General features: G+C 43.4%; 1 protein-coding gene across 1 annotated transcript in view; it reads right to left on the bottom strand.

Annotated features, from left to right (window-relative positions):
* Positions 1–6,026: 6,026 nt before the first annotated feature.
* SNX5 (sorting nexin 5) overlaps positions 6,027–23,250 on the bottom strand; it is a 35,790-nt gene continuing 18,566 nt past the window's right edge. The window contains exons 7-13 of the mRNA XM_029072126.2: positions 17,543–17,648; positions 17,386–17,461; positions 14,416–14,455; positions 14,224–14,310; positions 12,521–12,680; positions 10,256–10,341; positions 6,027–8,043 (exon numbers count right to left, since the gene is read on the bottom strand). Of these exons, the coding sequence (XP_028927959.1) occupies positions 7,993–8,043; positions 10,256–10,341; positions 12,521–12,680; positions 14,224–14,310; positions 14,416–14,455; positions 17,386–17,461; positions 17,543–17,648 (606 nt within the window). The 3' untranslated portion in view covers positions 6,027–7,992. The remainder of the gene's footprint in view (positions 8,044–10,255; positions 10,342–12,520; positions 12,681–14,223; positions 14,311–14,415; positions 14,456–17,385; positions 17,462–17,542; positions 17,649–23,250) is intronic.

Below are 23,250 nucleotides of genomic sequence, written 5' to 3'. Positions count from 1 at the left end.
AGACTGTGAGCCCAGTGTGGGATCTGATTTTCTTATGTCTACTCCTGTGCTTAATACAGTGCCCAGCACATTCTAAATGCTTAAATACCACAATTATTATTCTTTTCTAATGCCATAAGCAAGCAAGTGGTATAGCCAGCATTAGAGCCCAGGTCTTCTGGCTCCCAATCCTGGGATCTTTCCACTAGGCCATATTGCTGCCCAGTGAAATATCAAACATCCTTTAATGAAGAAATCAGAACGAAAGATAAAAGCCTAAAGACCCCCCCACTTCACAGCTGATGCTCTTCTCCCCCCATTCCCATGTTTCCAAATGTTACCTGCATCACTTTGGTCCCTATATCCTGAACAGAATAGCAAGTAGACTAAGGGTCATTACAGAAATGATGAGGGCCAGCTGCTCTCTGCATCCAGGTTGGGAAGGACAGAATAATGGGCTTATATAGGAAAAGAAGAACTACAGGGTCAAAGGGAAGAGCTGCCTAAGTGGTATTAAACTCTGGAAAGGCTTACCTAGAAAGATGATATACTCTGGAAGCTTTAAGATAAAATCTGCTTGAGAGGGCTAGAGGCAGTGAGACGGACAGGTAGCCTCTGGGGGTATGGGTCCCTTCCACCCCCCTATTTCTAAGTTTTTCAACCAGTTCGCTGGAGCCTGTCAGTTTTAGAGTATTGAGTCCAATTATCCCTCCTCCTCACCTAATATGACCTAGTGAAGAAGATAGACCTGAGAAGCCTGGCACCTGGGTTCTAATCCTGGGAGGAAGGTGAGGAGCAAAGGGAGTAATGCCTGTTGGAGCCATAATTCTAATTTCCCTCAGAGGCCAACAACACTCAACCACGCTGTTTGAAATCCACTTGTCCTGTGAGGGGTTGGGAAGTCCCTCATTCACCCCTTCTCCCTGTCCTGTGAGACAGCGAGAGCTCAGCAGCCTGCCATTCTAGCTTCTGATAAGAGTTGGTCAACAGGGTGATGGTGGGACCCAGGGCAAATTGCCTAAAATCATTTTACCCCTGGGCCTCAGTCTCACTCACTTTGGGGGAGGCCAGGATTCCTTCCAAAAATGAGATTCCACATTGGTCTTTGTACCTTCCATGTGCCTGCATGACTCTAGTAAAGTCCTAAAATGACAAACTCAGGCACTCAATCGATGGTATAAACTGACCGTTCATTGTGTGTGGAGGATTGTACTAAACCCTTGGGAGAGTACAATACAGCTTATAGACATGATTCCTGCCTTCAAGGATCTTAATCTCGTGAGGGGAGACATATTACAACAAAATAGAGATAGGAGAAATGGCAGAGTATAAGAATGTGAGGTTGGGTTGTCAGCTCTCAACCCCTTACCCCTTATTCCCACTGGCAACAATGTGACCAGCCACTCTAAGCACAAGAGGGCCTAGTGGAAGGAGCAGAGGTCTGGGAGTCAGGGGACTTGAGTTCTAATCCTACTCAGCTACTTGTCCGCTGTGTGACCTTGGGCAAGTCGGGCAAGTCATCTATCTGTGCCTGTTACCTCATCTGTTAAATGGGGATTAACTCCTCCTCCCTCCTACCTAGACTGTGAGGCCCATTTGGGACAGGGACTGATTATCCTTTATCTACCCCAGCACTTAAAAAAAGTGCTGCTCTGCCTTCTGATTGGCTCATATGGACTCCTCGGGGTAAGAAATTTTACATTTGTGGCTCAGTGTCCTCTCCTGTCATATGGTCCTAGAAATACAGACCAAACCAAGAATGGTGATGTTATGAAAACCACTGCTGAGTGGCTCTTTGCAGTCACTGGGGAGTCTTTGGATTTTTTATTTTTTTTTAAATATCTGTTAAGGACTTACTCTGTGCCAGGCACTGTACTAAGCGATGGAGTGGACACAAGCTAATCAGGTTGGACACAGTCCATGTTCCACATGGGGCTCATAGTCTTAATTTCCATATTACAAATGAGGTATCTGAGGCACAGTGAAGTTAAGTGACTTGCCCAAGGTCACATAGTACAACAATTTTATATGATCCCCAAACAGGCTTGTTTTAAACAATGCTAGTTATATCCCAAAATAAACCCATGACCATTTCTCAAATAAAAGTGTGTTTTTGTTACCTCTCGTGTTAACAGTCTTCACTAAGAGCTATACTGGCCACTTCATGATTTCCTTGTATAAAACCCCATCTATTTAACAGCCCCAAACCAGTGATCCAGCTGACAGCAAGAGAAGCAAGCCAATTAACCAAGCAACCAGTTCCCTGATCTGAAGCTTTCTTGGCCATCTGGAAAAAAGAGCTCCAAATTCAATACAACTGGAGGTGCCTGTCCTAGGGAAGCAGTTTGGCCTAGCAGAACCATGCTAGGAGTCAGAAGGACCTGGGTTCTAATCCCATATCTGTCATTGTCTGTTATGTGACCTTGGGTGAGTCACTCAACTTCTCTGTGCTTAAGTGACCTCATGTGTAAAATGGAGATTAAGACTGTGAGGCCAATGTGTGACAGGGACTGTGCCCAACCTTATTATTTTGTACCTATTCCAGTGTTTAGTAAAGTGCCTGGCACATAGTAAGCACCTAAAATTCATTATTAAAAAAAATTCCCTTTCTCTAATTTGGTTTAGACAACTGGCTTAAGTACTAGTAGCTCTGAGGAAATGCATTTGGATCCCACAAAACCCATCTGGTTCTATGATGGGCAAATCAGTTGGTACTTGCTTTCTCAGACCCTGAGTCCTTGGATAAATGGCCTCTTCCTGTCAGTGGATCTCAGGCTCTTGCCAGGCTAAGGACAACTGGCCTAGCCCCTGAGCAACAGCCCAGCCAGCGCAGTTATTATTTTGCTGTTGGTGTCTTGGGCCAAAGCACTGAGGCTTCCCAGAGTCATCCTTACAGTAGATCCACATAAAATCCAGCCTTAAGATTGGAATTTGGCAATGCTTTATTTGACTTTGTCTCCTTCAATGTCAATGAGCCAAATTAAAAAGACATTAGCAGGGCATGGTTCAAATCCAAAGTGGTTATCTGAGGCCCACTCCTGAGCCTGAAAACTAAATGAAATTGCACTGGGAAGCACAATGTGGAAACTAAAGGAAAGACCAAGGCCCTGCTGTGGTACTGGAAATGTCCGGAGCCATCACTCCATTAACCAATTAATACTATTTATTGAGCTTCTCAATGTACGCAGAGCTTTGTACTAAGTACTTGAGAGTCAAGGAACTGACAGTCCAGTGGGAGAGGCAGACTGGTCTCAAGTCTTCCATCCTAGTCCAGTTTTCTGCACACCACCATCCCTATCCTGGAAACAGAGGGTTACGGAGAAAGATGGACGTTTGAGGTGAATAGAAACAGACTGCCTGTTGGGCTTTTCTAAAAGAGTTCATTCTTTATGCTGCCTTCCGTAAATTCCCTTTTAGGGACTCCTACTGCTCACTAAAAGCTTGGCACTTTTAGTTATTCAGGTTTCTTTCTAGTACCTGCTTTCAAAAGTGAGTCTGGGATTACCTGGTTGGTTTAACTTTCACAACCTGTTCTCCCTTCTGCATGAGACTGTGGAGCAGGATGAGTTCCCCCCTCCACCTTGCTTCCTTTCAGGTTACTAGAGGAACAGAGAGGCTGGCTCCTCAGTGGACAGTGATTCTCGGGGTCCCAGGGCGCTTTCAGGTGATGAACCCTGCTGTCAAAGCTCCACTTTTGGAATGCCACCTTGTGCCTGCAGGACCCAGCCAGGTCTACCCTGGCTGGATGTGCTTTACGTCGGCACCTCCCAAACAGCCACCTTCTCTGGGTTATAAAAGTCCAAAGCACGCAGTCGTATTTATTGAGCGCGTGTGTCCAGAACACTGTACTAAGCATGCAAAGCTCTATAGATAACACTGCTTCTGACTCACACCTTCCTCTGCTGGGATAAGCCATACATCCTTTTCAGTTAGGAATCAGGCAAAAGCAGGGAGTTAGGCAATGCTTGGATCCAGATCCCTGGCATTTCTGAGCGGGAGGGTCTCCTGCCGCTCGGTGTTCAGGTCATACCAGGACAAGACCCAGGCACACACAAACACTAAGTACCAGGTACCAGGGGGCAAGAGCTCAGAGAACTGCAAATCAGAGGCTGCTGAACCATAAATTCCCCAGCAGCAGGGATCACGCCTTTGACTTCTCTCTCACATGGGGTCCAAATACCCAATTCAGAATTTGAAATTAATAGACCATCACTACTGATCAAACTATTTCTGGGGAGGCCTCAGGTCTGCCAGAGTTGACTACCTTAATCATCTTGAGCCAGCTCAGCCGGGACTGGGCCCAATTCCAACCCGAGGGGATGGGCAGCGTCAGACTGTAGCCAGGTCTTGCTGCAGGAAGGGAGGCCGACAGAGGGTGGTCATACAGGGCCCTGGGCCTTAGCCTAAGGTCTGGAAGTGGTTCAGTTCTCTCCCAAGTTAGCACAGCTCAGCAATCTAACCCTCTCCTCCAGGACAAATAGCCCAACCCCAGACCCCTCATCTACCCCACCTTTCTGGCCACATGAGACTTTTCACAACTCATTACAGGCAAGGAATGTTTCTGCTTATTCTGTTGTGGACACTCCACATCCCTTAGTACACTTCAAGTGCTTAGTACAGCTCTCTGCACATAATAAGCACCTCAATAAATACCATTGATTGATTGACCCCAGGCTCCTAACTACAGTTCTGCTTGCATCTGCTGGGTGATGCTTGTTGCAATCAATCAATGGTATTTATTGAGACTTTACTGGGCGTAGAGCACCGTATGGAGTGCTTGGGAAAGTATAACAGAGTTGGCAGACATCATCCTTATCCACAAGGAACTCACAGTCAACAGGTACAGAGAAGAGAGAGCAACCATTGGAGGTTTTTGAGAAATGGGGAGACATGGGCAAAACCACGTCTCAGGAAAATGATCTGGGCAATGAGGGAAATGTGGACTGGAAAAGGGAAGAGACTGGAGGCAGGAAGATCTCCGAAGAGATTGATAGGGGCAGCAATTTCATTTCCCTCCATCTCTCATATAAGTGTATTAACAGACCGAACAAATATGGTCTAAAGAGTTGCAGAAAAAAAAAACCAGACTTTAGAAAAACATTGTGTGCAAACACATACTTCTTGGTACAAAGACTGTTGTGATTTACAGTAGGCCAGTTTCCAATGTTTCCTCAGCCAGGGCAGACTAAGGATTTCCTGTCCTCCATGGCAACGGTCTTGCACTCCCGGAGCTCCAAGATGATGCCAACAATCACTGAAGAGGTAAAAGCTCTTTTTTTTAAAGTCAAAGTGCTATAATTGGGTCACTTTGTTTGGTTTTGTTCCTGCCATTAAGTTTTAATTTGTTTTAATACATTAATTTTTCAGAGTCGGTCTCTAGCCAGAGAGCACAGTCCTGGCCCCTCAGTGGAAATGAAAGGAACAAATTTAGGTGGTCAGATGAGGGAGTGGTCATTTACAGATTCTGATCCAGGGAGACGGTGAAAAGGGCCTAGGTCTAGACATTTCCATGCAGACTAAGTTATTAAAAAAAGCCTCTTTCATAACAAAATTGGTCCCTTCTGTTTTATCACAGAGTTCTTTATAAAGAACCTCTAGATCAATGAGTGTGTTCAATTACAAAAGGCTGCTGGGATCAGCAAAAATTTTGGCTTATGGAGATTTTGTAATAAGGGAGTTTGGTCTTCCAGGAAACTACTCCTGCCAATAGTAGAAACGAGGAAGGGAGGAGGGAAATAGTTGCGAAAAGAAAAATCATTTCAGAGAAACTCAAGTGAATTAATAGAAATACAGTTAAAACAAGCAACTCCTTGAGGAAGTCATTCCATTATCACCAGGCCTCAGGCCCTCATTAAGTTTGGGAGGGCAAACAGACCAAGGGACAGAGGAATGGATGTGGGGCTTAAAATCTGGAGAGACCAAGTTTCATGAAATTAGATCAACATTCTACAGTAGGAATCCTGGCCTGTGTCACTTAGGCAAAAATTGGCTTTGTAGGGGCTTTTCTTTAATGGTTCTCTGGCCTTCCATTGATGACAACTGGCCAATTTGGTTTCACCAAAAATTTCTTCTAGCAAAGTTTTATTTAACACTCATCCCACTAGCCCCGCTCTGAAATCGAGTCACATGATACCAATCAGCATCGCCAAAAAGACTCCCACAATAAAACAAATATTTTAAGAAGTATGAAGTTGGGCCTGAAATCGGAGTATTGAAATAGCCCACAAAAATCCTGGGTGGGATTTCCGCTCTGCGTGGATGCCATATGGAATTACTTGGAATGGCAAATGCCATGAAATTCCTCCTACCTCTGGAACATGAAAGCCCTAACTGAATGTATATTCCCTAAACAGATGGATTATGCAGGCATGCACAGGTAATCTTAGTTAAATCTGTTCCACGTGTGGATAAGAATCTCTGGCAAATGCCTGAATTAGGTTGACTTTGCCTGCCACCTACAGACGCAGGGCAGTCAGTGCAAACTTTGTTTACGACTTTTAAAACGGACACCAACTAAGCCAAATCCTCCATCAAGATGAGCATAAATCCAGTGTAATTGCTAAAACATTTAGAGATGAAAATACCTGTGCCAAGTCGACGTGAATCACACTGAGGGGCAACCATTTGCAAAGTACCAATTTTAAACCCTACCTTATCCACCAATTGACAACATGTTTCAGAAGATCTAAAGTTTAACGCAATGGTATTTACAGAACACTACTTGTGTGGAGACGGCACTGGATTAAGCACTTGGGAGAGTAAAAAATGTTGGTGGACACGATCCTCCCTACAAGGACCTTACAGTCTAAAGGAGACTCAATCTCTATAAATCTCCCCCTACTTTCTAACCTCTCCTAAAATCCTACTTCTTCAAAAGACTGACAGACTAATCATTACTACCCTACCTCTTATCAATCCTTCAACCATCCACTGCATGTTATTTTATTTATGCCCATCCTCACTACTTGGTTATATATGCCCAGTTAAGTGAATGTTCAATTTTTTATTTTCTGATTCCACTGCCTGTGAAAATACCTTTTGTCTTTCACCCTATGTGCCTTTTCTACTTCCCAAGCACTCAGGAGGTGTTCAGTAAATACCAATACTACTTAAAAGCTGTTCACAAGCAACCTGAACAAACTGGGCTTAAAAAATAACATCAGATCCCAACACAGAATCCAGATACTAAAAAGTGCTGGTTCAGTTTATAAGACGCAATAAAGACATTTTAAAGGCATTCCTGTTCTTCTCTGTTTTATTGTAGTTCATAAAATAAACTACTTGTAAAAAAAAAAAAAAAGTCCTAACTGGATTCATATTTTGCCCTAAACTTGCAGAGGGGATTGCGGGGTGGGGACACACCAATGTGAACATTGCTTACCATTGACCCTGAACCTCCCTATTATTTGCAGACCTATAAGTGTTTTTCCCTCTTGCTTTCTCAGATGACTAAGTATTCACTCTATTTCACTTACAAAAGGTTTACTGTACAAGATTACTTAGAAAAATAAATCTAACACAACTACCTCTTGATTTTTTTTTTACAAATAATTGGCCTAGTTGTAGAAATACATGATTAAGAGAAAAACGACTGATTAACAAATGGAATGTTGAAGTACCAAGTCACCAAATAATTTGTTATGCATAATTGACTCCCGAATCTAAAATATTATGCTGGTGGGGGGAGGCAATAAAGGGTTTAAGGGAAAATTTAGAGATGTGCAAATCATGCACCTTTTTCCAACCTGTGAAGATGTACATTTCAAAGGAGCCAGTAGTTCCTTCTGCCTAGTAACAAAGTAGCAAACTAAACAAGACAGTTAGTTATGTTCACACACAGTTATCTTAAACAAAGGAAATAGTAAACTAAATTGATATGCATGACATACAATTTTCACAAAGCAACAACTATAGAACTTTTAAACCAATATGAGTAAACACTAAATAGAAATTTTCCACAGCTGCTGGCTTCCATGTTCATATTCTCTTCAGTTCATTCACAGTAAAGGCAACTTAGTTGCTCTTGAATAAGTCAATGCAGCTTTGCAAGAGAGACACATTATTCTGGAAAGGGGAAAAAAAGATTTAATAGTTATGAGATGAAGCCTGACAACATCTTTTCCGAAGTTTCTAAAATGCACATCAATTGGACGCCAGTGGATAGAGATGGGCCTGGGAGTCAGAAGGTCATGGATTCTAATCCTGGCTCTACCACTTATCTGGACGGGGTGGGAAAGGGACTGTGTCCAACTCAATTTGCTTGTAACCACCCCAGCGTTTAGTAAAATGCCTCACATACTAATAAGTGCTTAACAAACACCATAATTACCACACCATTTTGGTTTAGTTTTTTCCCCTCAAGAGAAATTCACAGCCATCCACGAAGTGTTAAACATTTTAACTTGGCTCTGCCCAAGAGAAGAACTCTTGCCCTCTTTCTCCTTATATCTCAGGCTCATAGAAGTTCTACCTGCCAGCCTGACAATCCCTGCATCTGTGTCTCAGCTCAGCCTCCACATGGTGAGTGTGATAGCCTAAAGGGAGACGATATACAGAGTACTCAAATATCCACGTCAACATGGACAGCTCAAAACAGTGAATATGCTCTCTCTCTCAGATGACTGTCCCTGCACCACCTTCAAACATAGCAATTATTAGCCAAGCAAACCCAAGGATATTGGATGTAAAGTTGGGGACAGGCTTTGTTTTGCTGGGTTCCTACAAACTTCCAATCAGGGCAGGGAAGCGGATGGGTTGCTGAAGTTGTTTTTTTTTTTTTACAGAGTAGGTGAAGTGCCCTGGTGTGTTCAGTCCTGAAGCCCCCACATTCACACAGGGCTTGGGGAGAAGGAAGGAGAGCCTTGAAGAATATACACACACCTAGTGCTGAGAACTGATGTTTTTGGGTTTTTTGGGGGGAAGGGAGGGGGAAGAATGAAGGGGAGAGAAAAGAGCACTATACCACCACCCAATCAATGGTATTTATTGAGTGCTGAGTGCAGTTTTGTACTAAACCTTCAGAGAGTACACTATTATAATAATGTTGGTATTTGTTAAGCGCTTACTATGTGCAGAGCACTGTTCTAAGCGCTGGGGTAGATACAGGGTAATCAGGTTGTCCCACGTGAGGCTCACAGTCTTCATCCCCATTTTACAGATGAGGGAACTGAAGTGCAGAGAAGTTAAGTGACTTGCCCACAGTCACACAGCTGACGAGTGGCAGAGCTGGGATTCGAATCCATGACCTCTGACTCCCAAGCCCGGGCTCTTTCCACTGAGCCACGTGGTAGATGTGACTTCTGCCATAAGGAGCTTACAGTCTACAAAGGGAGACAGACACTAAAATAGATAAGAAATAGGGGAGATAATAGCCCAAAAGCTCCAGTGGTTGTCTGGGGGCATGGAGCAGGGACTGGGAAGGTCTCAGAGGTCAGAGAGTGAAGTAGGGGAGGAGGGGGCGTTGTTTCCCGACCTGTGTCAATAACACACTTGCAGTTGCAGGACTGAAAAATGGGATCTGTGAAACTAACAGCGAGTCTCATTTTTCCCTAGTCAGTCAATTGTTTTTATTGAGTGCTTACTGTGTGCAGAGCACTGTACTAAACACAGCAGAGTACAACGGACACATTCCCTGCCCTCAGTGAGCTTACAGTCTAGAGGGGGAGACAGACATTAATACAGATAAATTACAGATATGTACTTGAGTGTTATGTGGCTGGGAGGTGGGAAGAATAAGGGGAGGAAGTCAGGGTGACGCAGAAGGGAGTGGGAGAAGAGGAAAGGAGGGCTTAGTTAGAAAAGGCCTCAGAGGAAATGTGCCTTCGGTAAGGTTTTGAAGAGGGGGAGAGTAATCGTCTGTCGGATATGAGGAGGGAGGGCGTTCCAGACCAGAGGCAGGATGTGGGCGAGAGGTCAGCCGTGAAATAGCCGAGATGGAGGTACAGTGAGAAGGATAGCATTAGAGGAAGGAAGCATTAGCGTTATAAGGTGCACTGACAATGCATTAAACAACCACCATTTAGACGAAAGTTGATATATCCTCGTGTGATGCCAATTTCATTAAACCCCTGCTTGGGCAAACTGTGAAAAACTGACTACGATGTCCTCTTAGTTCAGGGTGCCTATTTTGTCCACAGATGTGCAAAGATCCTGCACAAACCTGACACTGAAATAGAGTAGCCTTATGAGGGTGAAGGGAATCACTTTTCCTGGAAGTGTGGTTACTGTCCTGCTAAATCAGTATATTTGCCTTGGCTTGGAGAGTGAAGTAACTTACCTTTGCATGCTTTATTTCCAATTCAGACATTTCAATGAGATTTTTTCTAAATGCCGACACCCTCTTCCGCTTGAAACTGATCAGTTCTACAGAACCAAATGAGAGAAGTCAGCTTTCAAAAAAAAGCTTCTGTTAAAATCAACTGGACCCTTACCTATGCTTATAAAGAACCTGTAAATATTCTCAGCTAGAGAAGTGTTCTTACAGACACTCACCATCAATGGTATTTCTCACCACTAAATTCTCTGGACCCCCGATCTCAGAAGCCCTGAGACCAGAGGGATAAGATCAAAAGAGAGTTTTGTGACTCATCTAGTCATCTTAATAATCAGCACTAAAGTCTGAGGTTCGGGCAAAACGATAGATTGGGAACTCGTAAGGCCTTGGAAAATCTATTCCCTTCGCCATCTGTCTCTCCTCCTCTCAATTCTCTAGACTTTGGACCAGCCCTAGTCCCAAGTTGCTCAGACCACCTACTGGCCCCAGAGAAAGCTTAGAAGTTGGCAGCAGAGCAGCCAACTCTGGAATTGATAGGTTTGGGTGCAGGATCCAGCCTTGAGAGAACCAGATCACAGCCTAGGAGGCCTCCCTGCAACTGAGCTGGAGCAGCTGAAACTTAGCTTTCTGCTGTGAAGAAGAGAGAGGAAGTGGAAGGGGAAAAAAATGGTCAGGCTGGAAGCAGTGCAGTTCTCTCCACTTGGCAGCCATGAACCAATCACTCCAGCTTGATGTGGGAAGGCAGAACTACTTGCTAGTACAGTGAGTCCTCACCTTAACTGCCATTTCCCCTCCTGGGGCAGTGTTTGTTCACCCCCACACTCTATGGCCCCGTCATCCCAAGGCACCTCAGCAAGATAGATCTCCCTCATTGGTGCAGGACAGAGAGTGGTCAAAAGGACACGTACGTAGCTGCAGAAGGGGGCGGGTGGGTGGATGGGAGACTAGGTGACTAGGAGAGGGGAAGGAGAGGGGATGAGTGATTGGCCAGTGCTGCAAAACCCTAAGAAAAATGAATTAATCTGTGCTCACTTTTAAGTTGCTACTAAACCTAAGGCTTAAGTTCAAGAAGGCGTAGCCAAAAATTAAATAAAGCGTGTGCTTAAAGAGACTATAAGATAGAACAGACTTGGTAAAGTAATCTGGGGCTAAAATAAAATTCTTGAAGGAGGAAAAACCCCTTTGTTAGCTCAATCGACACTACGATGGCTTTCTGGGCTTTACTCTCCTTTGGTCAAATGCTCAGAGCCAGGAAATTCTGTCAGCTGACTGTACATACATAGCATCAGGCCTGTGGAACCCTCCCCCACCAAACCTGTTAAAAAGTGCAACACTTGCATTAAATGCTATTTAAAAACAATAAGAAGCTACAGTGGGATCCCACTAAAAGGCTACTGAGTCCTTTTTGTACCCGATCACCCAGGAGGGAGGGAGTCTCCTGTCTTGAACAACAGAGCTCGGGCCCTGCAAAGGACTCTGGGAGAGCAGTGTTGGTTTGTGCAGCAGTCAGTCATACTCTGTCAACCCTGACAAGTATGTTCCTGCTGGGGGATGGAGTGCAACAAGGGAGGAGGGCAGGGATGCAGCTGCCGACTGCACACAAAGATTCCTAACATGCAGAACCCAATCCATTTGTGACCAAAGTAACTACGTACAGTAAACAGAGATACACAGGGTGAGTTTAGTACCTGGCGTGGTCACTCACCTACCAGGTACCTATTTACCCTGCCCCTCCCCCTGCATGTCTAAAGCATGACACCGGGGCTGAGTCCTTATGGAAGGAAGGAGGAAGGTGATAGGAGCCAGGAATTGATCTGAGGCAGCCCTGATCCAACACAGACAGGGGAGAAAGAGAAGAGTAGGAGGGAGAGGGAGAGTCAGCATCTTCCACACACCCTCCCCCAGGCTCAGGGAGCATTTCCTTAGGCCTGCAGTGGACTGGGGACTCCCGGTCAGAACAACCTAGACTGTAAACCAGTCTTCGGGAGCAATCCCCCATCTCTGTGGAGGGGTGGTCACCAGGAGACAGATGCAGTGAGCGGGCTAGGCTGAACTGACATCCATTAGTTAAGGCTTCTGTGGAGGCCCCACCCTGGAAACCTTCTGCACTGAGCCCAGGGACCGGTGACTTCTGGCCGCTCCAACCAAGAGCCCTCCCCCTGCCCCAGAGTGGACTGGTAAGTTCCGGTGAGCTGCATCAAGCCCCGTGAAGCACTTCCCATTCCTCAAAAGATAGAGCATCTTATTTATAGACAGCTTCTGCCCTACCTTCTTTGGCAGATTCCGAAAGCTGTTCAAACTTTTGACAGCATTCCTGCTGGTGGGCTTCAGCCTGCTTCACATCTTTGCTTTTCAACCTAGCTTTATCCAATGCTTTGTTTGAATTTTCATATTCAATCAGGGCCTTTGTGCGTCTGTATAAGAGATCCTGGAAAGAAGATGGCACTTAGATAAACCTCCCCTTCCTAAACAAATCTCCAGGACAAACAATGTGAACAAAATCAAGAAATGGAGTTAAGTACCTCCAACTATTCCACTGAGTGACTGGCTGTGTCATGGACCCATCCATTTCTGGACCAGCACAACCTTCCACCCAGGAAGGTGGTCCTCCCCCAGTTGCTACACAGCCAGTAGCACGGGACATGGCATCTGAACTTGCCCATCCAGGATTCTCTCAGGCACCCTCAAGCACACAACCCATGATGGATTAGGACTGGTCTCAAGAATTATGTTATGTATAGAATAATAATAGCAGCATTTGTTAAATGCTTAATATGCACAAAGGACAGTATTAAGGACTGGAATAGATATACTGTAAAAATATCACACATAGTCCCTCCCTCATGGGGTTCACAATCTAATGAGAAGGGAGCAATTTAACCCCCATTTTTCAGGAAACTGAGGCACAGGTAAGTGATTTGCGCAAGATCACTTGGCAGACAAACGGTAGAGCCAGGATTAGAATTCAGGTTCCCTGACTACCAGATCTATGCTCTAACCTCTAGGCCATGTCGCCTCTCATTTATATAAGGTAGTTCACATCTCATTGTGTCCTTTGCATATATATGTACATTTATATTCACAAATACGAATGTACATGTAGATACAAATATGCATGTACATATGCAAAGGAGCGGTGAGATATGAACTATCTTATTTACTTTTCACTTTCGGGGCAACATGTCTTCTGCTACCTCAAAAAATAAAATAAATCCCCACAATTCTAAGTCATTACACTGGCATACTGCATTGGGATGTTGGGGGAGGAAGGGGAGATTAAACACCCGACTCTACTTTCAGCTATTTCTCCCCTTCAAAAGGGAGCTTTACTTACTGGAATTCAGTATCATGTCATTCAAGAAACTGGTCTTAGATTTTCCTTAAAACTGGTCTAAAAACACCACAGCCTCACTTATTTAAACACCGTCTTCTGTTTGGAAAACAATTCCTTCCTTGTCTGACAACGTTAAATTCCTTTATAATGATTTTTTCCCTTCAGCCTTAATACCATGCCTCTGCCAGAAGGTAATATAGACAAATATTTTGGAATCCCAAAACCACAATCTGCCCTTGTGGCACAAATGCAATCACAATAATCATGCCAAGCCTTAACATTAAAGTTTTCTAAGTATATATTTGAATTACATATGAATTGAGTTTATTTATGAGTCACAAAAAAAAACTCTGATAGTTCTCTAATCACTGCTGTAGGCAAAGTTAAAACATGTACTTTGTCCAACCTGATTAACTTGTATATCCCAGCACTTAGTTCAGTGCCTGGCATATAGTAAATGGTTAATACCATTAAAAAAGATTCTAATAAATCTTGTGACCAAAATTAGTATGAGATTTTCCACCTAAGGAAATCTCCTTTCATTTGGTAACCCTTTCAATTTAGAGAACATCTACTCCAACTTTTGTTTTGATTGATTTGCTTAATGATCCGCCCACTAAGAATTCCCCCCTTTTACCTTAGCTGCTTCAATGTTGAGCATGTAGTATCTCAGGAGCTCTGACAGCTTTAAATCTTCATCTGAAGAAACACGACCTTCCACTTTCTACACAAAAGAGAAGCTTAACTGATTCACTGGTGTTTGGCAAACAGAAAATAAATCTGAACTTCATTAAAAAAAAAAAAGCACCAAGCAAAAAACCCTACTTACCCTAAGCTTTTCAAACAACTCCGCAACTTTCAGTAAGTACCTGAAACACACAAACGAACTTTTTTTAAGCTTCTTAATCAATGGTATTTACTGAGCATTTACTGTGTGCAGGGCACCACGCTAATCACTTGGGAAAATGCAATACAACTGAGTTGGTAGACATGATTCCTGCCCACAACAAGCTATGGTCTTCTTAAATTCATTTCTCATTTTCCACAAAGAGAGATGGGAAGTAACAAATATATAACATTGGTGAGAAAAAGGAGACAGGCATCAGGACTGAGTGAAGATTCTTGGCGCGCCCTCAAGTCAAAGCAGTGTGGCCTACTGGATAAAGCAGAGGGTCTTGGAGTCAGAAGACCTAGGTTCTAATCCTGACTCTGCCACTTGTCTGCTGCGTGACCTTGTGCAAGTCACTTATCTGTGCCTCAGTTCCCTCATCTGTAAAATGGGGATTAACACTGTAAATCCTCTGTGGGACAGGGACTAGGTCCAATCTGATATTTTTGAATATACCCCAGTACATAGGACAGTACCTGACAAGCTGTTAAATTCCATTCATTCATTCAATTGTATTTATTGAGTGTTTACTGTGTGCAGAGCACTGTATTAAGTGCTTTGTTTGTGGGGGGGGGGAGGAGAAAAGCGCTGAAATGATCGTCTGCCTTATCCCCCCCCCCCACACAATCCCCCTGTACACTGGGTCAGTAACACAAACGAAAGAAGGGAGGAGTGGGAATAATCAGGAACCAGATTCCTTTCATGATCGACTTAGGTGGCTTTACCCCTCTCAGGGTCGCACTTGGAGAGTTTCCAGCACTCTACCAGTCTCCCTACCAGGAGGAAGAATCAAGCAGAAGTCTGCCCATTCCGTTCCCAGCTTGGGCAGTGTCTAGCGAGTGGAAGGCAATCCGCTACAAGTCGAAACTCACACATGCATGCTGGGCAGCAGTGGCATGGAAGAGAGTCCAGGGCGGAAACTCAAGCAGACTGCATGGAAGGAGGCAATGGCAAACTACTTCCGTATTTTTTTTTTTTTACCAAGAAAACTCTATGGATCCACTACCAGGATGACTGCAGATGGAGGTGGGGCGTTCTAGGAAAGATGGGTCCATGGTGTCGCCATGGGTCGGTGATGACTCGACGGCATAATAGATGGTTTTACTGATTCGTTAATCGCTGAGTAGGCTTGCAGGGGGAGGGGCCCAGAGCATGGTATAAGAGAAAATGAAATTGTATTCCACTGATACCTAAATCACTGAGGACCACCAAAAACACACCTCAAAATCTGCAGAGCTGCAGAGATTAACAAGGAGAGCACAGTCAGGAGTTCCCTCCTTGAGGCAGATATGAAAACAAGGGCCGGGGGAGGAAGACAGTAGAGGTTTGCACAGGTCTAATCCAAGATTCAGATCATGTACCTGCAAACTGCACTTTCCAAATTTTTGGTGTTGAGACGAACAAAAAGTCCCACAAAAACCACTACAGAACTTCACCTTCACATACAAAGAATCAGTGTAAAGTGAAGGAGACTTACATGGTGGTTAAAAATTGGACAGAAACATATTCATCAGGACCAAATGTTAAATACTCATCCCACCACTATATGCCCAGACCCAACTGCGTGCCCATAGGGAATAAGGATCTGATTTCTGGGGAAGTCAAGCACTGGTGGCAGCTGGAATATCTAAAATGTTTCAGGGCTTTGGGGGCTTCTGCCAGCAGAGTTTTCTTGGCTTCCAGTGGTCAGAGAAGCAGAGAGACTCCCTGTGAAGTCCAATGTGATGCCAGGGGCTACAAATCTATTCCCAAGGATTTCCAGCTGGGAAAAAGGTCAGGGGACAGACACCTCAATGTGAATATAAAATATCCTCAATATTGTGTTAACATGCTTCAAAATTAGTAAATAGCACTATTGGAACTTCGCAGTCTTCCCCTTTCTTATCAGGGCTGCATGTGAACATACACTCTGCACAAAGCTCTTTTTATTGAGCAACTAAAGTTTGTTTGGTGGGAGGGAAGGGAGGAGGGGTGGCGGAGGAATCAATTATCCTATGTTCCAGGAGCAAGACTTCTTCCGGTAACTTTCAACCAGAAATTTCAATATTTAAATCATTCCTTCTCTTCCCACCTTACTCCCTGCCACCCCCTACCCACACACAAGCTTTCAAATATGTAAGAGATTGGGGCAACTCAAAAAGCACATCAAGTTCTTTCCACATCTGGTAACCTCCCTCTTGTGATTTAGGTATATCAAAACAACCTATATGACCTTTGGTGAGAAGTCACTGCTACTGTTTGTTGACATCCAAAGGGACTATCATTTGGGAGAGTAAGTGCCCTCAATTCCATCTCCCATTTTTATGTCATCCCTTGGTCGCCTTTCCTCTTCCAGATGAAAAAGTGAGCAGCAATGCAAAATCCCTTTTTATGATGATGATGATGATGGTACTTGTTAAGTGGTTACTACATTTCAAGCCCTTTTCTAAGCACTGAGGAAGATACAAGTAATTCAGTTTAGACACAGTCCCCGCCCAGGCTATGCAGGAGGGAGAACTGGCACTGAACCCCCTTTTCACCAATCTGGAGCACCAATATTCTGAACTAGGATTAGACAAGCCACCAGAAACCAGCAGAAGGTTAAACTTTTCTTCATCTTATTCCAAAACTAGAAAGCAAAGGTCTACTGAAAGAAACACGAGGGAATTAATAACGTCATTTCTTTCCAGGGAGAAAGTGTGGAATGGAGGAGACAAAAATGCCTGAAGGAGTACTACCTGGAGGATATGTTCTAAAAAAAATGGGGAAGATTAGCTCAAAAGCACTTCCTTTCAGAGACCTAGAATTCCACATTGGCCATGAGTCAAATTAGCCTGGCGATCCAAACAAGATTCTCAAAAAAACTCTTAGGGAGAATTTCAGATATTCTTCAAATTTAGGGAGATCTTTCAACAACTTTGTAGTACATACTTTTTGATGACAGTTGGTTCTTCCAAAGCTAAACAGTTCAGACTGGCCGAAGTGTGAATATAGTCATCTGCAACATCTGCAGAAACAGGGGTAACATTAGTGTCACTGAAACTTCTATGAAAACATTTAACAATAGTTTCAATAAACAAACAAGTACTTTTATGAGATCTTGTCATTCTGTCAGCTTTGGCACATGAATCTTTGATCCTGTTGTAATAGTTTACAAGGAAGTTCTTCTCTTGCTCAAAGAAATCATCCACCTCCTGGGGGGTGAAAAAAAAAGCTTGTTTTGGAAGACCAGAGGTTACAAGGAGAAAAGGAGAGCAAAAGCCAGAGAACTGTAGTCCCTTTGGAGACAGTTACATAATTTTATAATCCAAGGCTCAGTCCAACTAAGGCTGACAGCCTAAAATTTATCATCAGTTAGGCATGAAGGAATCTATACAGAACTTGCCAAAATTGGGGCTGAGGGGAATTTGAGGGCAGTTTTAATGGAACCATTTTTTTTCCATTCTTCAAACATGGTGGCATGCAGTTTCACTCCTAACCATGGAGCTCAAAACTTACATTACCAATGTACCGGAAACTGAAAACAAACCCCTTCATTTGACATTTCTTAATGGGCATGTCTAGGCAGCATTAAATGTCTGCCTTCTCAACCTTCAGTTAACTGCCTCAGCTGCTGGGGGAAGCTGAAAAATTTCCCAAGAAATGGCAAGTCTGGATTCGTCAACAGCCTCAGAAACAAGACAACTTAGCAGCATGGCCTAGTGGATAAAGCACGGGCTGGGAGTCAGAAGGACCTGGTTTCTAATCTCAGCTCTGCCACAAGTCTACTCTGTGATCTTGGGCTAATAATAATAATAATAATAATGGTATTTGTTAAATGCTTACTATTTGCTGAGCACTGTTCTAAGTGCTGGGATAGATACAGGGTCATCAGATTGTTTCATGTGAGGCTCACATTTTTTAATCCCCATTTTTACAGATGAGGTATCAGGCAAAGAAGTTAATAATAATGTTGGTATTTGTTAAGCACTTACTATGTGCAGAGCACTGTTCTAAGCGATGGGGGAGATACAGGGTAATCAGGTTGTCCCATGTGAGGCTCACAGTTAATCCCCATTTCACAGATGAGGTAACAGGCACAGAGAAGTGAAGTGACTTGCCTACGGTCACACAGCTGACAAGTGGCAGAGCCAGGATTAGAACCCACGACCTCTGACTCCCAAGCCTGCGCTCTTTCCACTAAGCCACAGCTGCAAATCACTTCACTTCTCTGGGCTTCAGTTACCTCCTCTGTAAAATGGGGATTACTTAAGACTGTGAGCCCCAGGTGAGACTGGGACTATATCCAACCTGATTTGCTTGTATCCACCCCGGGGCTTAGTTCAGTGCCTTACACACAGTAAGCACTTAAATACCAGTCGTTATTATGGGTAACCAAGATGGGTCCATAGGCTACATTTCACTACCACAGACTGGTCTAATGTCCCTTATTATTAGGCAAGATGGTCATGCATTTTGGGGTTCCAACCTGCCAATGGGAGAGCATGTGGCAGGACCCACGAGTGTCGTCCTTCATGGGGAAGTGGAGGAAGGAGCCGCCCAGCTAGTCCTCTCAGACTGGATTTTTTTGGTGTGATTAGCTGCAATGTGAGACTCAGTCATTAGGTGGTGACATATCACAATTATGATCTGAAGGCAAGAGTCCTAGGAGAGAAAGGATCTCCCTCTCCTCAAGTTCTCCCGCCATTCTACTCAGTGGTCCCTCTCTTGGGAGCCAGAAAAAACACACAGATAAAGAAAATACTTCCCACAAAGGTCTTAAACCCTTGTAACCGAGAGCTTATCAGGACTGTGATCAAGGCAGGGGAAAGGAATTCCCTGTTTGCAAGAAACTGAACTGTCCACCTTCACCTGGCCCTGGGGAGAGAGATGCTCAAAATTCTAGATTCATTCTTAACATTCCTTGGGGTGGGGGGGAGGGGACAGGATGGCAGGAAGAGGAAAGGGAAAGGGGAGACACATCAAAGCAGACACTCCTTTTTCATTCTTTAAAGGTATTTCAAAGATTCTTTCTTCCCATAAAGAAAGGAGGCCAATCAAAAGCACTGATGCATCGCTGGCTGAAGGGGCTTGTACTCTCCTGCCACTAACAGTGACTGGGGAAGAATTCAGGAAGCTTGTGTTCATAGCTTCAAGATGTGTTCCAGACAGGAGGTACGTCGTGGGAGGCAGGAATCTCCCTCCAGCCCATCAGACATTCATATAGAGTATTTTCTGCTCATAACCTCCCTTTGAGGGGTTTAAGAGACTTTTAAATGATTTCTTGTTCCTACTGTAGATAAAGGAAACAGTGAAACCTGGTAACAAGCCATTTCACAAAAGGCAAGGATGAGATTCCTGAGGGTTTCTAACTCAAGCTATATCAGTGGCTTTTGGATCCCAGAATAGACCTGAGGTTGATCCCACTGATAAGATCTGATGTGCCACCTCCCCTTTGAGAACCAATACTATCCCCTTCACCCCCCCAAAAAACAGATTTCACTCAGTGGTTTTTTGGTTTTGCCTTTTTTTAAATGGTATTTAAGTGCTTACTATGTGCCAGGCGCTGTACTAAGTTCTGAGGGTAGATACAAGTTAACCAAGGTTGGACATAGTTCCTATCCCACATAGGGCTTACAGTCAATCCCCATTTTACGGATGAGGTAACAGGCACAGGGAAGTGACCTGCCCAAGCAGACAAGTGGCAGAGCCGGGATTAGAAACCAGGTCCTTCTGACTCCTATGCCTGTGTTTTAAGTGCTAGGTCACACTGCTTCTCTAATGTGTTTTAAGTATGGTAGCAATTTCCTAAACAGAATCTTGTCCTATAGTCTTCGCGGCATTGAGCAACTATGTTCTGGGCTTATCTGAAAGCACAGTGGGGAGGGAAAGAACATCTGGGTCCCCCTACCTCCATCACCGCACGTGCCACAGTTAATGCTGATTACATCACTTAGCTCTCCAAACAATCTGCCATGCCCAAACTTCCTGAAAAGATCTTTTTTTTTTTTACAATATGCTTTGTTTCCTTACTCAGCTTAGTTTTCTGAGACATGCAGGAGAGGAACTAGTTAAGGGGCACTGGGAACAGACATGTGCTGCAGCTCCTCTGACATTTTTACACTGCCCTGAGGGGGCGGGGGTGTGTATCACAACCAAATAAAAAAAAAAACACCCTCCAAAATTCTCATAATGCTTCCATGCTTCTTGAAAATTTATCCCATCCTTTGATACCAACTTCAACCCAACACCGCACTTCAACAGAACATACAGTGCAGTCTTCCCACATTTTCCTTAAAATTCATTTTTGAGTCTTTTGTCCAGCTGGAAAAATGCCCTTAAACTTCATAACAATAGTAGACAGAGCCAGGAGTCTGCCTCTTAGTGGAACTAGCCCAGAAACTCCTAATACAATAAAACAAGCAATCACAGACACCTCCAAGTGAATAACATCTTCAAAACCCCTGTGGATAAAATATTCTAGTTGTCACAGTTCCCTCCAGTACCCAAAAGTATGAGACTAGGGTTTCATTGACTTTGAGAAGTTAAAATTATGGTCTCTTCCTTGGAAAGGGGTGGATTTAAACCTCCCCCCCCGCCGCCCCCACCCTCCTCCCCGGCAAAAAAAACCCACAACAAAATGGCAGCCTTGCAACTTCCCAACTACTTAGTATGAAATTCTACCCAGAAAAATTACTTCTGAAAAGGCATTTCAACTTCTACAATTTTAGTCAACATACTGCAGGATTCATAAACTGAAGGCATTATTCCAACTGGGGGCAAGTGTCTAACATCCTTCAAAGGCAACAGAATGAATCCTTTATATCCTCTTTTACAAAGCTTCCTGTGGAAAAAAAAAATCTAATAAAACTATATGGCCCTGAAAAATTGAAGAGAGGATGTAATTTATTTCTTTTCATTGCCATGAGCTTTTTGGTTACAGTCATCTTTTCCAAAATAAGACAACAGTGCAGGATGGTTTAGGAAGTTGGGATTTTACATTTTACTTTATTTTGACATAGGTGGGTTACTGTATAGATCTATTTTCTTCACATAAGGCATTCTAAAATCATTTTTGTAAAGGCCCTGAAATAGGAAGTTTAAGAATGGCTAGAAGGGGAACAAACTGGTCGAAAGTTTTTTTAAAAACCACAAGCTAAGAGACTAGAAGAACAAGGAGGAAAAGAAGCTGAGCCAGTTGGGTAGGACAGGAACCATGCTTGAGCTAATAATCTTGTACTTACCCCAAGGTCCCTAAGAACAGAGAGTCAGAACCAAGTGGTTTGTATTGCTGTAAGGGCTGAGCTGCTAATGGTAACACTGAAAGAAGACACCACAGTTAATGTTCTTGAAATGTCTGAAGAGTAATTAAGAATTACAACCTCTCAATTAAATAAACCAAGAGGGATATAATGGTCATGAAGACCAGTTCAACCAAAGGAGTGGCTTACGTGACCTGTTGTTCAACGAGGTATTCTTCCAATTATACAAAACAATCAATCAGGATTTATTGAGGGCCTACTAGAGTGCACTGTACTAGGTGTTTGGGAGAGTACGACAGAATTAGAAAATGTGATCTCTTTTCAAGGAGCTTACAAGCTAGCAAAGGAGGCACACTCCAAGACACAAAACCACTCTTGAAAGACATACAACATCAAGGTGGTATTAACACAAAGGGCACCTACTGGTTCAGGTCATTTGAGAATACATTATAATATTTAGATCCTATTAATAAAGGTTTAAAAAAGCCTATATGGAGTTGTGTCAATCAAGCACATGGCATTTTTCAAGGGCACACATTCAGCATGTCTGGTCACAGCAACTCCAACTCTGCAACTTTGGAAGACAAGGGAGGAAAGAGGAGAGAAAGGGAGAAGGAATAGAAAAGTGGAAAATATACGTAAGTAAACTGGGAACAAAGGTCCCTACTTTGCTGGAAAGTAGATGAAAAAGGTGTCTTTAGTTGTTGATCCTGTCAAATTCCCCTTAACTACTGCTGTTTAGGTGGGCACGTTTGTAGCCAAGAAATCAGTAAGAAGAGAGTTTACCCAAAAGAAAATATGGACCCCTGCCTTGCAGCCTGCCTCCCTAAGGCTAAGTGGATTCTTTTAATTAGGAGGACCTTCTAAACTTAAGTTTCGGGAACTTAATGAGATCTTTGGAGGTCTCTGTAGTAAATAAAATATAAGTGACTAGAGCACTTTTTTCAATGAAATGGAAAAGAAAGCTGTAAAAGAAAGCCTGGAACTTAACATTAGCAGAATAATCACTAGGAGTGATTTTGCTTCTGGAACAATATGTTGACTTTTCTGTGCTGTTTTGCTTTGCCTTTTTTTTTTTAATTACTCTAAAAGGCAGCATGACCCAATAGTGTCCCAAACAGTAAGTACCATGCGTGTACTTCGACCTCCATTTCCACACCTGTAAAATGGAGATAATGCTGAATGACTTCCAGAGAATATAAAACATGTGCATAAATACAAAACTCTGTACACATTGCATATATTGATGTAATACTTGCTAAGGCAAAAGAAGTCCTCTGATTTATGACACAATTAGTTGAAAACTGCAATTTAAGTCAAACTGTCATGAGTCAGAATCTATTTGTTACAAATGGAGGATTGTCCACGAACCAGAGTTGGATACCATCAACTTGGTTCAAGTTCAGGTCCTCATCAGCTCCTGGCTGTATTACTAGAACAACCTCCTTATGGGTATCTCTGCCTTAAACCCTTCCCTTCTCCCTTTACAACAGCTCTTACCTTTTAAAATGCTCTCCATTCCCCTCTTCACAAATTTCCAGTGGCTCAGATGAAA

Source organism: Ornithorhynchus anatinus, chromosome 9 (genome assembly GCF_004115215.2).
Source record: "Ornithorhynchus anatinus isolate Pmale09 chromosome 9, mOrnAna1.pri.v4, whole genome shotgun sequence".
Taxonomy (NCBI): Eukaryota; Metazoa; Chordata; class Mammalia; order Monotremata; family Ornithorhynchidae; genus Ornithorhynchus; species Ornithorhynchus anatinus.
Note: the sequence above shows the minus strand (reverse complement) of the source record. Positions and strands in the feature narration are given on the sequence as shown.